Source organism: Pleurodeles waltl, chromosome 6, assembly GCF_031143425.1.
Source record: "Pleurodeles waltl isolate 20211129_DDA chromosome 6, aPleWal1.hap1.20221129, whole genome shotgun sequence".
Lineage (NCBI taxonomy): Eukaryota > Metazoa > Chordata > Amphibia > Caudata > Salamandridae > Pleurodeles > Pleurodeles waltl.
In genome coordinates this window covers 1560160588-1560177763 of record NC_090445.1, presented here as the reverse complement: position 1 = coordinate 1560177763, position 17176 = coordinate 1560160588, and the positions used below count along the sequence as shown (strand labels likewise).

The 17176-nt window shown below is 46.0% G+C and overlaps 1 protein-coding gene across 2 annotated transcripts in view; it reads left to right on the top strand.

The window, feature by feature from the left end:
* Window positions 1-17176, top strand: part of MTHFR (methylenetetrahydrofolate reductase) — a 59912-nt gene that overhangs the window by 16618 nt on the left and 26118 nt on the right. For both annotated transcript variants that reach the window (XM_069241254.1, XM_069241252.1), the window contains exons 2-3: window positions 15016-15264; window positions 16174-16412. In XM_069241254.1, coding sequence (XP_069097355.1) covers window positions 15026-15264; window positions 16174-16412 — 478 coding nt within the window. In that variant the 5' untranslated portion in view covers window positions 15016-15025. The remainder of the gene's footprint in view (window positions 1-15015; window positions 15265-16173; window positions 16413-17176) is intronic.

Here is a 17176-nt window from a genome sequence, read left to right as displayed (position 1 = left end):
TAAAGTTTCTGGAAGGCAGTTGTGGCAGAATTGTGGTGGGGAGAGTTTGGTCGGGGAGGTTTGTCAGAACAGTCACGATAGGTGATGTGGGCGTAAGCCGATGAGGTTGAGGTAGCCTGTTGCTTTGGTCTTTTCTTAGGTATCTGGGTGCCACATGGTGCAGGGCATCCTCCATCCGTGGCATTTGAGTTCCTCTTCAAATCATTTAAAGCATGTGAACCATTGCTCGAAATAGAGTGAGTTTATTTTATTAATCATTATATAAAATGAAAATCATCCTCAACTTCTAGGTCTCTAGGCACTCAAAGTAGAGGAAGACTGACAACACTACACAAAGATGTAAAAATGCTAAGACGTCATAATACTGAGGGTTGGGGATACGAAAAACAAATGAAAAAAGACCAACAAGCAATCTCAGTTTTTCACAATTGGTCCAAAGCCTATGAATGTTGCAATCACAAGAAAAAATTATCCATAATAAAACAGAAATGTTTTGGTCTTTCCCTAAACAATAGACATTTAGGTAATATGAGAGAGAGACATCCAAAATTCAGGACTCCCGGTGCTCTAGTACTTTAAATAGAATTCTCTGCTTGAGAGGGAGTCAGTAAACATACATCTTTTCTAGCTTCAAAAATACATTCAGACCTCCTGATATGCATACAACACTCACTGCATAGTTCTGTTTAGTTTAGAGTGGCCCTATAATAGTTTCAGGCATTCCAGCATAAAGTATTTTCCAATAATGCAACATAAACCGAACACATGAATTTATAATTCAGATTTACAAAGATTTGGGGAAAAATGAGCATTTTTCAAAATATTTAGCTGTAAAAAACACACAGGGGACAAATAATTAACTTGATGTTTAAGAAGTAGTTGATCATCTATCAAAAAACAGTGATTTTTACAACCTTTGAAGATGGCAGGGGTGCGACTATGTGTGATGGCCCATGGGTAGTGTTCCAGTACTCTTGATGAGTGCCAACTATTGTAAGAAAGTGCCCCTTTTGGCATGGTTACCCACCCACACTCTTTGCCTGATATATGATGCTAACTTTACTAAATGTATGCTGGGGTCCTGCTAACCAGGCCCCAGCACCATTGTTCCCTAAACTGAACCATTTCTTTCACAATTGGCACACCCCTGGCACACATTTAAGTCTCTTGTAAAAGGTACCAGTGGTACCAAGGCCCTTGTGGCCAGGAAGGGTCCATAAGGGCTGCAGCATATAATATGCCATCCTAAGGGACCCTTCACCAAACACATGCACACTGCCCTTGCAGCGTGTGTGTGCTGATGGGGAGAAAAAGGTAAAGTCGACATGGCATCCCTTTCTGGGTGCCATTCCCACAAACCCCTGCCTGTAGCATAGGTAAGTCACCCCTCTAGCAGGCCTTCAGCCCTAAGGCAGGGTGCGCTATACCAGAGGTGATGGCATAGCTACATGAGCAATATGCCCCTACAGTTTCTAAGTTCATTCTTAGACATTGTAAGTGCAGTGTGGCCATATTGAGTACATGGGCTGGGAGTTTGTCCTTACGAACTCAATAGCTCCATGATGGCTTCACTGAAGACTGGGAAGTTTGGTATCAGATTTCTCAGCTCAATAAGACCCACACTGATGCCAGTGAGGGATCTATTGAAAAATGCACTCAGAGGACATCTTAGAGATGCCCCCTGCATTTCATCCAACCCTTTAGTGTAAGGCTGGCCAGTCAGTGCCAGCCTGCCACTAACAGACAAGTTTCTGGCCCCATGGGGTGACAGCCTTTGGGCTCTCTGGGGTCATGAACAAAGCCTGCTCTAGGTGGAGGTACTTCACACCTCTCCCTTGCAGGAACTGCAGCACTTTGCGGTGAGCCTCAAAGGCTGCCTAGTGTATCACTGGCCCAGGGCACTCCAGCTAGTGGAAGATGCCCACCCCCCCGGACCAGGCCCCACTTTTGGCGGCAGGTCTGCCGAGAAAATTAGTAAACACCAGATGGAGTGTCCATGCCAGCTGGGACCATGCCTAGGGTGCCCAGAGCTGAGGTGAACTCCTCTTTCCAGAATCCTCCATCTTGCTTTCAATGGTGTTAGCCAATAGGGTTAGAAATGTGTCCTCCTCCCCAAAGGGAGTGGGCACAGGAAGGGTGTAGCCACCCTCAGGGACAGTAGCCATTGGCTACTGCCCTCTGACTCCTGTAACGCCTCTAATTCTAGTATTTATGGGCACCCCTAAACATTGCTCTTCAGGTTCCTGGCGACCTGAAAAGAAGAAGAAGGTCTGAAGAGCCGCACTAGCAGAGAAGACTCCAGATGACAACTAACTTGGCCCCAGCCCTACCGGCCTGACTGCAGTTTCAAGGACCCTGCTACAAGAAGACGACTTGTCCTGCAGGACCAGCGACCTCTGTTAACCCCCAGAGGACCACCTGCCTTCCCAAGGACCAAGATTTCCCGAGGACAGTGGTCCTGCCCACAAAGAAACCTCCAAGAAGGACTCCAGAGCCGCACAGATCTGTGAGTCCTGCCCACTCTGCACCAAACGTCCCACCCGTGTCTAGGTGGCCCACTGGTCCAGAGAAGGTCCCCATGTGATTCCGACCTCAAGTCCAAACTGGATTGACCCCTCCTGGCCAATAGAATGATGCCAGAAGCCTAAATCCAGAGGACCCCAGACTGTGACCTGCTCAGGTGAAGATTTCCTGATGCCTAAAGGTACCCCTGCGCCTGCACCCCCTAACCTTGGAGAACTCAACCGACACTCCAGCAACGTCCAGGGGGCTCTCTACTTACCTGTCCAGTAGTTGGTTTTCTTTAGTTGACTACCTGGACACGACGCCTGTAGCATCGTTGTGATCCCCGGGGTTCCCCCATTGTAAAGCAGTGGGCACCCGATGCTATGTGTGCACTCTGCACCCCTGTGCCGCTGAGGGTGTGTGTTTGGTGCTAATCTGTGGCCCCTCTTGTGCTGATATAAACCCCCAGGTCTGTACCCTGAAGTTGCAGCTACTTACCTGCAAGCTGTATCTTTCTGCGTGTTTCCCATCTCCACAGGATTCCATTGGATGCCCAGCACCAACTTTGACCTCTGCACCCGTCCGGCCCCGTGTTGCTGGTGGTGCACTCTTGGTGTCTTCCTAAACTTTTCCCTGTGGACACCTTAACCCTCGAAGGCTGGAAATGTAAGTCAAGTACCTATCTGAATATTGGGATGTTACTTTTCCTCTTCTAGGATTGCTTTGCATCCTATGAGGAATAGGACTGTCTACTTTTGAAATTGAAAAGTATTACTTACCTGCAATCTGTTTTTATCTGTGAATTATAAACAAAGTGCATTTGATACTTGAAAGTGATACATTCTAGAAACTGTGTTTACCTGCAACCCAGATCATTTTGGTTCTAAAAATAAAGTAACAAAGTATATTTTTGATACATAAAACGTTGGCCTGGAGATAGTCGTTGAGAGGGTGCCTCATTTCTTGACTGTGGGTTTACAACAAATGCTTAGCGCTACCCTCTGAAAAGCCTAACTGCTCAACCACTGTAACACAAAATAGAGCATTAATATTACCTACTTTAGCCTCTGTAAAGCCTCTGGGGAACACCTGGACTCTGTGCACACTATACCTCACTTGGGTGTAGTATGTACAGAGCCAGCTTCCTACAACTATCATTAGTTCTGTTTTGTTTGCGTTGAGTTGAAGAAAAGTATGCAGCATCAAAGTTTAAATGTCAAGAAGACAGACTGTTAAATTTGATTTGTTCCTATTTTTGACCCTACTGTAGCCTGAAGATAAGTTGTGTGTCATCTGATTCATAAAATGCAGTACATCCATGAACCTTTAATTCTTCCATCAGTAGCTGTATGTAGAAATTAATGTAAAACAAAGGAGAGACCCCTCTCTGACATACAGAAAGTCAGAAAAGATTTCCCTAGAATTAAACTTCAGACGTCACTCTGCATTCACCAAAATTCAACCAAAGTATTATGGAGCCAAAAAAACTGTCATTTAGAAAACTATATGGCTTTAATCCTATTATCTGAAATATCACATTAAAATTGATATAAAATCACACATTTATAGTTTATACACAGTCAGTTTCTCATTACATTACATAAATAAAAGGGAGAGTGACTGAGACTCTACAATTAATCTTCATAGAATAGTATCTCTGCTTGTTGTTTCAACAGGTGTCCATTAGTAAATTATATTCCATATATAGACCCCCTGTGCACTGCAGATCCTGCTTTACTCAACACATTTCGGTAGACATTATGAATATCAACTACCTTATTCAGCACTACCAGTCTCTGTCCTCCCCAACATCTTTTCATTTAATAATCTAAGTAAAGGACAATGATGTAATATTAAAAATGATGCAATGTACATGCATAAAATCTGTACAAAAATAATCTTATTCATTAAGAAAAATCAATCAATACAAATAATCTTCAATTAAAACCACATACATCCCAATGTCTAATGATTTAGGTTTTCATTCTAAGATACCAATACATACTTTTTAAAAATTCTTTTGAATTCTATCCACATTACTCCAGATCAGTCCTTCAAACTTTACAACCCATATTTCAATCATCAAACCATAAATAGCGTACTAGCCATCAGACCATCCAACCAATTTCTCATTCATCAGACAGTATAATTCAGACTGACTCCCCAAATAGTGGTGTTGAATTATTTTTAACTCCGTAATGAACCCTTTTTTGTCTTCTTTCAATAGGGGTTATCTGGAATGTTTCCCTCAGTACTATATTACATAGACTTTGAGACCCCCTAATAATCCACCAAAGAGCGATAAAACACTTAGGGGGTCATTCTGACTTTGGCGGGCGGCGGAGGCCGCCCGCCAAAGTACCGCCGTCAGAATACCGCTGCGTGGTCAAAAGACAGCCGCGGTAATTCTGAGTATCCCGCTGGGCGGGCGGGCGACCGCCAGAAGGCCGCCCGCCCGCCCAGCGGGAAACCCCCTTCCACGAGGATGCCGGTTCCGAATGGAGCCGGCGGAGTGGAAAGGGTGCGACGGGTGCAGTTGCACCCGTCGCGATTTTCAGTGTCTGCTATGCAGACACTGAAAATCATGGTGGGGCCCTGTTAGGGGGCCCCTGCAGTGCCATTGGCATGGGCACTGCAGGGGCCCCCGGGGGCCCCACGACACCCGTTACCGCCATCCAGGTTCTGGCGGTCAAAACCACCAGAACCAGGCTGGCGGTAAGGGGGTCGGAATCCCCATGGCGGCGCTGCCTGCAGTGCCGCCATGGAGGATTCCTCAGGCCAGGGGAAAACCGGCAGGAAACCGCCGGTTTCCCTTTTCTGACCGCGGCTTTACCGCCGCGGTCAGAATTGGCCTGGATGCACCGCCAGCCTGTTGGCGGTGCATCCGCGGTCCCCGGCCCTGGCGGTCCATGACCGCCAGGGTCGTAATGACCCCCTTAATCCTTTCACCACCAGCTAAACGCTGCCCTGGCCGTATTAAGAAGTAATGTCACCTCATCTAATCCAGATATTTTCACTCACACTCTCTCAGCCTCAGTGTTCCAGACTGACCTTCCTGGTTTATAAAGTTGTACTAAAATTTGGAGGACATGTGAGCTCCCACTCCTTAAGTAGTCACTATGATGGGGGGTTGGCCATATCTGAAAAAGAACATAACTCCCACAGTTTTCATTGGGCAAAATCCACAGCATAAACACCCACAAGCATCAGTCGTCTTACCTATGAGGTGATCTCAGTGGCATGTACAGGGTCAAGCTGTCACACTCCTCTTTTGTCCTATTTACTTTGCAATATCTTTGTTATAAAACATGAAGGTAATACAGCCAGGTCTTCCTCCACTTCTTTGGAAAAACATCTCAATATATTTTGTGTCTGATTTTAAAAAACAAATATACAATCCATTTTCTTTTTAAAATTATTTTACACCTTTACCCCACAAGAAAAAAACTCCTTTCTGACTGAGCAAGACCATCTCTTAAGTGTGCTTTGCAATCCTGCCTCACTTACCACACAAAACACTATATCCATCACCACCCATGTTGTCTGCCTGAGTTTGAAGCTCCAGAGCATTCGTATTGCGTCCTTGACTACAAACCATATCTACCCATTATTCTAAATCACCTGCCTCCCAGGTAGACTTAAGAATGCCACCACTTTCCCCATTAGTATCTAAAACCAGTCCAATGAGTCCATTTTGTGCTCTTGGTATCAAATGAAAACAGACAACGGAGTGCACAGTAACCTTCTTAAACACTCTTAGTTCAATGCAACCTCTCTCACGTTGCGTTTATCACGTAACAGATTATGATGTGTATTCATCTGCGTCGGCTCGAGCCAAAAACTGCACCATCCTTAAATTGCTCGCAGATCACCAGTAATTTAGTGCATTTATAATTCATGTAATAGACCAAACATTTGAGATATATCTGCATACACATCAATAATTACACATCAAAGAAACTAATTAGTTGTTACCAGCTCTAAAATGGTCTCATATTTCTCCATCTTCAAAATTGGTGCCATCTTTAAATTGTATGGCGATCACCAGTAAGCATAAAAAAGTCAAATCCTGATTTATATCATATTTCCAGACAAGCCAATATATAACTTTAAACGCCAGTATTCACCCATTGTGAAACCAGTTGGTAATCACGAGTCGAAAGAGCCTCATATTATCTCCAATGTCAGAACCACACTCTAACAAATCCCCCAGTAAACCTTATTAGGAACCTCTTATTATCCATTCCTTGGACCAGAACTACCCCACACCGCAATGATGCGTTCTCTTTCTTCCCTACCATTTAGGTCACACTTGAAGGTGTTAAATTTCAATATAAAAAACTGCTCTCGGATTCTCCTCATTTTTTCCACATTTCTTCCTCTCCTCCAACCTCTGTCTTTCTAATACAAACCAGCAGAGCTCACCCTCCCCCTTTTCCAGGAAATGACCCACCAAGGGGGGCTTCCCCTTCTTTGTTCTAATCGTAGACTTATGCTCATTAATCCTAACTCCTAACAGGTTTCATATGCATAGCCCGAACCATGACAGCAGATAATTAAATATATTGAGCTCTTACTGTGACAAATTGTGAAGGTTCTGGCTATGTAAGTCATGCCCCAACAGGACATGTTACATCTCTGATGCATTGTTGGCCAACATAGGTGAAACCAGTCAGGAGTTGCAAGTTAAGATTAATGTGCATACATTAGCGATGGTTATTTATAGTGTACCCGTTGATGTCTACCTTGATATCATCATATGTGTATGCATCACTGATTGTCCTCTACCATAATATAGAGCACTAATAAACTGTGTTTATAAAAATAAAGTCAGCAATGGTTGTGAGGAATTCACTATGCATATAATTGTATGAGCTATAACTGTGTGATTTGATATCCATTTTAGTGTGTGATATTATTTTAGAAAATAGATTAAAGCCAAATTTATGTTTTTCCAAACTTCTGTAGTTTTTTGGGTTGATAATACTTTGGTGGAATTTGAGTGAAGTCTGAGTATTTGTGTGAAGATTACACCTAGGAGAAACCTTTTGCCTTTCTGTATGTAGAAATTAAATAGTAAGGGGGACAGGTTTGCTCCCTGCAGGACACACATGCATTATCATAGGTTAATGTGAAAGGTGGCGTGAAGACAAACTTTGTGTTGTTGGACAGAAAGGGTCCGAACCATCTCAGTATGGGCACCATTTAGTTGGCAGCTTTCAAGTCTTTCAATTAGAATTTTATGACAGACAGTTTCAAAGGAGGCTGGCAGATACAAGAGTAATACTGCCACTGAGTCTCCCATGTGCATTAAAGCTAGAACTGATTATCTACTTCTAGCAGCGCTAAAGCCCAGTTGCGATGGACTGAAGTAAACAGTTCTCTTTTAAATATTTGGTTAACTAAATTTCCACCACTTTCTCTATAATTTCCCTAAAAATGACAAGTAAGTAATGTAATAGGCCTATAATTAGCAGGGTCATTTTTTTTAGCAAATGCTTTGTCATTCCTGCTTTCCATACTAGTAGAACTTGACCAGCTTGTAAAGAGTTATTACCTAGCTGGTTGACACTATTCAGTATAGCTGGACTATATGCATTAATGGCACTCGGTGGACACAGATCCTCAGGAGATCCTTATTTTGCTAATAAAAACAATCTATTGAAAGAGTCTGTGTCGGACATGGAAAAGTGTTCTTCTACTGCATCAGTTCTGACCATAACCCTTTGTTGTTCATTTTCATTTCTGACTGCCATGTTAGAGAAACTCTCATAGATCTTCTGGATTTTGGTAGTAAAGAAAGCTTCCAAATTTACACAAAAATTCAAATACACTTCTAGGGTAGATACTGAATGATTAGGTGACTGAAATAGCTTCTTGGATTTATTTGAGGCTCAGTGAAGTTTAATTTCAGTAAACGTTATTTTAGCACATCGGATTTCCTGTTTATAGGTTTTTAACAGCTGTTTATAATAGGTGCAGATTTTGTTTTATCTAGGAAAAGATGGCACTTCTTTCTACTTTCCTGAGAGCAGTTTTACGCTCTTTCAAAGCAAGGGTGAACCAATCATTAGTTACATCTGATTATGGTATGTGACTGAAATGTAGAGGCAGCTAGTGGAGTTTGAAAGTGGTGGGGTGCCTCTTGTAAGCTTTCAACATGCATACGTGTTTTGCTTTAGTACATCAGTTTATAACTCTATATTGGGAGTCATTTATTAACAGTTTTTAAAAAATACCTGTCAATATAGAGATAAGCTTATGTACTAATGTGAGACACTGCTGCATGTTAAAAGCATTTTTTATAGTTCATACGTTCTCTGTGGCTCTTCACCTTGTATTGGAATAATTGCTAATGATCGTAAACTCAACAAGTATTAAGTCGTTGTATGCATTTGTGTAGCACACATCACAGACTGCAGTCTGATTCGGTTTCTGTGTATTGTGTAGTGCTTATTTCTTTGTATGTCTTAGTCACAAAGCTGTAACTGTATCATTTTGGTGTTTGGTTGATCAATCAATCAGTCATTGAATTTATAAAGCGCTCTACGTACCCGTGAGGGTTTCAAGGCGCTGGGGGGGAGGGGAGTTGTTACTGATCGAAGAGCCAGGTCTTGATTAGTCTTCTGAAGGTGAGTAGGTCTTGGGTCTGTCGCAGGTTGGTAGGGAGCGTGTTCCAGGTTTTGGCGGCGAGGTATGAGAAGGATCTGCCGCCGGAGGTCTTTCGTTGGATGCGGGGGGCGAGGTTTGTGGAGCGGAGCTGACGGGTGGGGGTGTAGAAGCTCAGTCTGTTGTTCAGGTAGGTTGGTCCGGTGTTGTGGAGCGCTTTGTGAGCATGGGTAAGAAGCTTGAAAGTGATCCTCTTGTCCACGGGGAGCCAGTGAAGGTTTCTCAGGTGGTGGGAGATGTGGCTGCGGCGGGGTACGTCGAGGATCAGCAGGGCGGAGGCTTTTTGGATGTGTTGGAGGCATAGTAGGTCTTTTGCTGGGATACCTGTGTAGAGTGCGTTGCCGTAGTCTAGCCTGCTGCTGACGAGGGCCTGTATCACCGTTCTTCTTGTTTCTGTCGGGATCCACTTGAAGATCCTACGGAGCATGCAGAGTGTGTTGTAGCAGGAGGAGGAGGAGACTGCGTTGGCCCGTTTAGACATGGTGAGGGAGGAGTCGAGGACGAAGCCCAGGTTAGGTGCGTGGTTGGTTGGTGTCGGTGGGGTTCCTAGTGCGGTAGGCCACCAGGCGTCGTCCCAGGCGGAGGGGGTGGGTCCTAGGATGAGGACCTCCGTCTTGTCTGAAATGAGTTTCAGACGGCTGCTTCTCATCCATTCGGCAATGGATTCCATTCCCTCGTGGAGGTTGGCTTTGGCTGTGCGCAAGTCTTTGGTGAGCGAGAGGATGAGCTGGGTGTCGTCGGCGTAGGTGAGAATGTTGAGGTTGTGTTGTTGGCCCACTTGTGAAAGGGGTGCCATGTAGATGTTGAACAGCGTCGGGCTGAGGGATGAGCCTTCGGGGACGCCACAGATGATGTCGGTGGCCTCGGAGCGGAAAGGGGGGAGGCGGACTTTCTGGGTTCTGCTGGAGAGGAATGAGATGATCCAGTCGAGGGCTTTTCCTTGAATTCCGGTTTCGTGGAGGTGTGTTTTCAGGGTGCGGTGGCAGACCGTGTCGAAGGCAGCAGATAGGTCCAGGAGGATGAGGGCTGATGTTTCGCCGTTGTCCATTTGACGTCTGATGTCGTCTGTGGTGGCGAGAAGGGCGGTCTCAGTGCTGTGGTTTTGTCTAAAGCCGGATTGGGAGGGAGCCAGGATGTTGTTGTCTTCGAGGTGGTGGCTGGTTAGTTGCGTGTTGACGATTTTTTCAATCACCTTTGCTGGGAAGGGGAGTAGGGAGATCGGTCGAAAGTTCTTGAGGTCGTTGGGGTCTGCTTTGGGCTTCTTGAGGAGGGTGCAGATTTCGGCGTGCTTCCAACTTTCCGGAAAAGTCGCTGTATCGAAGGAGATGTTGATGATCTTCCGTAGTTGGGGGGGCAATGGTGGAGTCGGCCTTGTTGTATACGTGGTGGGGGCAGGGGTCTGATGGAGATCCTGAGTGGATGGAGTTCATGATCTTGCGTGTCTCTGTGTCGTTGACGACGGTGGTCCAGGAGGTCAGGCGGTTTGCACAGGTGGAGCTTTCGGGGGTGGGATCTGGTGTGGGGGCGGCATTGAAGCTGTCCTGGATGTCGGTGATCTTCCGGTGGAAGAAGGTGGACAGTGCGTTGCAGAGTTCTTGGGATGGAGGGATGTCGTTGGCGCTGGGGTTGGAGAGTTCTTTTACGATGCTGAAGAGCTCTTTGCTGTCGTGTGCGTTGTTGTCCAGGCGGTCTTTGAAGTGGGATCGTTTGGTTTGTCTGATGAGTTGGTGGTGTCTGCGGGTGGCGTCCTTGTGGGCTGTGAGGCTGTCAGGTGTGCGTTTGAGGAGCCATTCATTTTTTAGTTTCCACCAGTCGCGCTTGGAGTTTAGGAGCTCATCTGTGAACCAGGTGGCTTTTCTTCTGGCTTGGTTGTTAGTGGGTTTCTTGAGTGGCGCGAGGGTGTTGGCGTAATCGTTGATCCACAGAGTGAGGTTGTGGGCGGCGGTGTCTGGGTCGGTGGGGTCGGAGGGTGGGTTCTGGGCGAGGGTGTTGGTAAGCTGGTCTTCTGTAACTTTGCTCCAGCATCGGCTGGGTGGTTGTTGGGTGCGATGGTGCTTGGTATGTTTCTTGTAGGTGAAGTGGATGCAGTGGTGGTCGGTCCAGTGGAGTACGGTGGTGTGGTTGAAGGTGACGTGGGCGCTGAGGAGAAGATGGGATCAAGCGTGTGGCCGGCGATGTGGGTTGGTGTGTTTACGAGTTGTCTGAGGCCGTGGTTGGTGAGGTTGTCGATCAGAGTAGTGGAGTTGGTGTCGTTGTTGTTCTCAAGGTGGAAATTTAGGTCCCCGAGGAGGATGTAATCTGTTGAGGTGAGTGCGTGGGTGTTGGTGAGGTCGGCGATGGATTCGCTGAAAGGTGCTCGTGGTCCGGGAGTTCTGTAGATGAGCGTTACTCTGAGAGTTGTGTTGGTCGGTGTGGATGCGGAAGTGTAGGTGTTCGGCGGTCTTGAGGGTGTCATCAGTGTGGGTGAAGACCTTGAGGGTGGATTTGTGGGCGATGGCTATTCCTCCTCCGATTCCGTTGGTGCGTTCCCTACGGATGATCTTGTAGCTGTCCGGGATGGCTATTGCGATGTCGGGCACCGAGGAGTCGTTCCACCAGGTTTCGGTCAGGAAGGCTACGTCTGGGGCGGTGGAGTCGAGCAGGTCCCAGAGCTCGATGGCGTGCTTGCGTGCGGAGCGGGTGTTGAGGAGTATGCAGTGGAGGTGGTTTGTTCCGGTTTTTGTTGGTTTCGTTGTTCTGTCGCAGGTGAATCTGCAGTTGCGGCATGAGAAGGGTCCGTGGGTGTTCCTTGGTGAGGACTGGAAGCATGCTGTGATGCGGCAGGGATTGAGGGCGTTGAGTTGGTCGGGCGTGTAGCGGTGTCTGGAGATGCAGGGGTCTCGCGGACCAGCGGTGCGCCCGCTGCGCGCGGACGTGCAGCGACCACCATTAAGAAGGGAGTGAAGAGGGAGGAGCATCTGGGAGGCGGGAGGGAGTGGCAAATGGGGGTGAGAGGGGGGGCTTGGCCGCAGGGAGGCAGCGGCAGGGAAAGCGGCTCAGAGAGAGCCGACAGGGGGAGCGCCCAAGGGGCAAAAAGCGGCAGTAATAACCGGAAAAAAGGCACAGAAGGAAACTGGGGAATGAACGGCACAGTAGTTCAAAGGCACAGAAAACAAGTCACAAAATACGAAAGACACAATAATCAAAGGCACAGAACACGAGTCACAAAATACGAACGGCACAATAATTAAAGGCACAGAACACGAGTCACAAAATACGAACGGCACAATAATTCAAGGCACAGAAAAAGAGTCACAAAATACGAACGGCACAATAATTCAAGGCACAGAAAAAGAGTCACAAAATATGAACGGCACAATAATTCAAGGCACAGAACACGAGTCACTAAATACGAACGGCACGATAATTCAAGGCACAGAACACGAGTCACGAAAATTCGAACGGCACAAAGCACAAGTCTATTGAAGCTTACCAGAGCCCACTAGACACCAGGGATGAGGCGCAGGCGGATGGATGCCTGTGGGTGGAGGAGGGCCTCGAACGCGCGATTGGCAGCAGGTGCAGAGTCTAGGACTGGAACAGCTTGGTGGTGCTGCGGACATGGGGGAGCGGTCTCCTGACCAAAATCAGGTCAGAGGTCGCTCACCCTCGACGCGCAGTGACCGCCATTAAGAAGGGAGGGGGGAAGGAGGAGCAGCTGGGAGGCGGGAGGGAGCGGCGAATGGGGGCGCGAGGGGGCGGGGTCGCAGGGAGGCAGCGGCGGGGAAAGCGGCTCAGAGAGAGCCGACAGGGGGAGCGCACAAGGGGCAAAAAGCGGCAGTAATAACCGGAAAAAAGGCACAGAAGGAAACTGGGGAATGAACGGCACAGTAAATCAAAGGCACAGAAAACCAGTCACAAAATACGAACGGCACAATAATTCAAGGCACAGAAAAAGAGTCACAAAATACGAACAGCACGATAATTCAAGGCACAGAACAAGAGTCACAAAACTTCGAACGGCACAAAGCACAAGTCTAGTGAAGCTTACCAGAGCCCACTAGACACCAGGGATGAGGCGCAGGCGGATGCCTGCAGGTAGAGGAGGGCCTCGAACGCGAAGATTGGCAGCGCGTGCAGGGTCAAGGACAGGGGAACAGCTTGGTGGTGCTGCGGACGTGGGGGAGCGGTCTCCTGACCAAAATGGCTTTGCCCTATTCCTCACACATCTTCTAAGTCAATGGATGTTCATTGGGTTGTGGTTGAATATTTAGGAATGGTGTTTCTTGGTGCCGATTCCTTTTAGGTCTTGTGAAAGTTTACATTATAGAGTGCCTGGGTTGGGATTGATATTTGTTAAGGAGTTCTAGCAAGTGTGTTCTGTTGGATGTTAGTGATGGTGTTGCTGCTGTTTTGTTCTCAGCAATATCTAGATATATGGCATCTCTGTACTGTGTTGGATGTTTGCAAGCTGGTCTGTCTGATGTGTTCTTTTAGAAGTTGTCACCAGAGATGTAGCATTCATAGGCAGGAGTGTCTTGCGTGCTTGAAGGCATCCTCATAGCACAGTTTCAGCCACAATGGAGGGGGAGCACTGCCTGTTTACACTAAAAAGACCTATTCTTAGTAGGACGAGTAATCTGGACTGTGGCATGTTTGATAGCAATGTAGCGTTATAAAGGCAGTGATATTGGCAGTCGCTATACATTTACACCAGGTGAGCAAAGTAAAAACCGAAACAGCCTTTAAAGTTGATGACGTGGGCACAATCAGTGCAACTTTCAAAGGACACAATTTCACCTACTTCTCCTAGGGTTAGAGACACCCATTCTGAGCAGAGACTTGTTGCCCTTCGGCCATTTTTGTATTCTTCAAAGCACCAAAAGAACCACAATATTCAGGCTAGCGGGATATGTTTAAAAAAAAAATAGAACAAGCTCGACCAGGCCGTATCCCAACACCCCCAACCCCGTGAGTACAAGACTTTAGTATAGATCACAGAAACCCTTATTATTTCATGAGTAAATTAGGTGGTATCCTTAAACTCCTTTAGTCCCAGGCATTCCACTTTCTATTTTAGTACGGAGTGGCATTTCAGGCTGAAACAAAAAGCAAATGGTGTTGTGATGGAGGAGACTTACCATGCTTCAATTGGTGTGGCAAGGAAACCAGCTTGGTACAGATTTGGTGTACGGTTCAATTATTTAATCATAGCCAAGCTTTCCTCGGAAAATTGTAAACTGGAGGGGTGAGAGTGGAACTTTTGGGTAGAATCTTGCACATCCCTTACATAATATTCCTTCACGAGAATTGATGTATTTTTATCTCGTGCATTTTAATTTTACCCTCTCACCCCTCACCTTTCATGAGCACTGCAAAAATTGATAATTGTAGGTATATAGCTGTCGATGACAAATATGAATTTGAATTGTTGTTGTGCAGTGATGTCAAGCCCCTTTGCCAGTGTTGCACATACACGCTTGTCCATCAGTGGCTTGAGCGTGTTTAGGGTTTGCTATTGTGTTCTTATCTTCCCTTGGGCTTGCTGTTACGTGCTCATGGCGGTCTCTGTGCTCTTGTAACTGTCATGTGCTCTAGTGGGCCTTTTAGGGATGCTGAGAATGGGGAAGAGTCATTTTTTAAAATGTTTGCCAACTTCGTTCCAGGTAGTTTAAAAGTGTGAGAACTGCATATCATTCCCTTCCATATATGTTTTGTTAATAAAGTACCTAGTTTTGAAAGAACGTATAATGTATTTGTGTGCTGTAACGATTATAGCTTGCACCAACGTGTGGTCCTGCTAATGCTCCTCTGTTGCGCCCTTCTAGTGCCCCATGTCATATCTCCTTCTCTTGTTTGCAGGAAGCTTATCATGGTGAACGAGCTTCATGGCCCGGACGGGCCTCATGCTTCTAAGCCAGATAGCAGTAGTGCAAGCAGTAGCGATGGCTCTAAGGAAAGCTCCAGATGCTCCACCCCTATATTAGATGCTGAACGCTACGAGCGACTACGGGAAAAAATGCGCCGCCGTATGGAAGCTGGAGACAAATGGTTCTCATTAGAATTCTTCCCACCACGCACTGCAAGCGGAAGTGTCAACTTGATCTCCAGGTCTGTGCTTGTGGGGGCAGCGGATGGGGTTAAATGTGTCATGGAGAAGACCACAATGACAGGTGGATGTTGAGCAATGTCTTATAAATAGGCATCATGTACGTAGGGAAACAGGTTCATTTAATCGTACAAGAGGGATGATGTGTTGTTGCGTGCCTCATACATAGTTACTACGTTTAGAGTGATAGGGGTGTGGTGTAATACCTAATGCATAGGTACAAGGAACATTACAATGGAGAACGTGGCTGAATGATTCCTATATAGCCACTATTCATTCAGTCATGACAATGTTGTCTGGAGAGGAACCTTATATTCGATAGATCTGCTTGTAGAGTCATTTAGTATCTTATCGAAAACTAATTGTATAGAAATGTGTGCTTTAAAGCTTACTTGAGATGCACCTGGTATGGAGGCAGGTAAAGTGTTAGAGAAAACCACATAAAATAAGAAGAGTAGAATTGGTGCATTATATGTATTGCTAGAGAGAGCCCGAGGTACATGAGGTGGGGTGTAGGCTACTGTCTTACGGGGATATTTGAGATATATTAAGGGGATTTGAGGCAACAGTTAGTGCTTCTTAACTAGACACCAGGTGAAAAAGAAATGCATTTATGTCTCATGGAGGATCCAGATGAAAGATTGCAAGTAGGGTTAGATTTGAGGCAGGGAAGGTGCTGGGGAGAAACTAGACGAAGTGAGGAAAAGTGGTCTGTTTCATTGTGTCATAAAGAGATGGATCAGGTAGAATTGTTTTTTGTCGACTTCTCACTTTCTTTGGTCTCTGAGTTATTATACATTTATTGATGATGCTCTTGTAGAGACAGAATGTGTTAGTGCTATGTGCCTTCGGGTACACTGTTGCTTTACAATGACCTAATATAAAATACAGGTGTTTGCCTTCTGTTCTAGGTTTGATAGAATGGGAGCTGGTGGGCCACTTTTCATCGATGTGACATGGCACCCAGCGGGAGACCCTGCTTCTGACAAAGAAACCTCCTCAATGATTATCGCCAATACTGCTGTGAACTTCTGTGGCCTAGAAACCGTTCTGCACATGACGTGTGTCAATCACAGTAAGAGTGAAATCACAAAACATCTGGAGAAGGCGAAGCATCTGGGACTGAAGAACATAATGGCGCTCAGAGGAGGTGAGAAATGCCCGCATGCGTCATGGCTCCTCTAAGTTCCTTTTAAAATTGTGATACATAATTCCTCGTCACCTAGGGAAGAAATGTCTGCCTCTGGATATAGGAAGGGGTTGATCTTCACCTACACAAGGAAGAACCTGCCCCTGCCCACACATAGAGAAATGTAACCTGTATTTTGATATAGGAAAGAATTGTGTCTGCACCTCCACAAGGAGAGTATATTACCTGCAGCTTCACATGTTTCCAAGATCTGCACCGGTATTGGTTTGCAACTAGCAGTACTAGGGTAAGGACAGCATGCACAGTATTACAGACAGTATGAGTTGACAGGCAACATAAGGAGGTGTGCTAGAAAAGCCCAATAGACTGTCATTATCTGAAGGACTAATAATACAGTTTTGGATATAAGAGAGTAAAGTGTTGATAAAAGGTTGCAGTTATTGAATATTATCCTGCAGTTCAGGCATGCGAGATAAATTATCCCAAGCCAGGAACAGGTACAGGCCTCTGTGCGATAATTTTCATATACTGCCCAGACAAAATTCAGAGGAGCACAGCTAGGGTTGTGGAGCACAGCTAGGGTTGTTTAATTACTGTATTACAAAGATGAATCACAGTAATTGAACAATACTTGCATAAGGATGCAAATGTCACCTGCGGTGGGAGTATTCCAGAATACTACTTTGCATATTGTTCATGCTCTGTTGGGCAAACAGAACAGCACACCCACTCTGGTCAGATGGTAGGAGTGGCTGGTGCCAGAT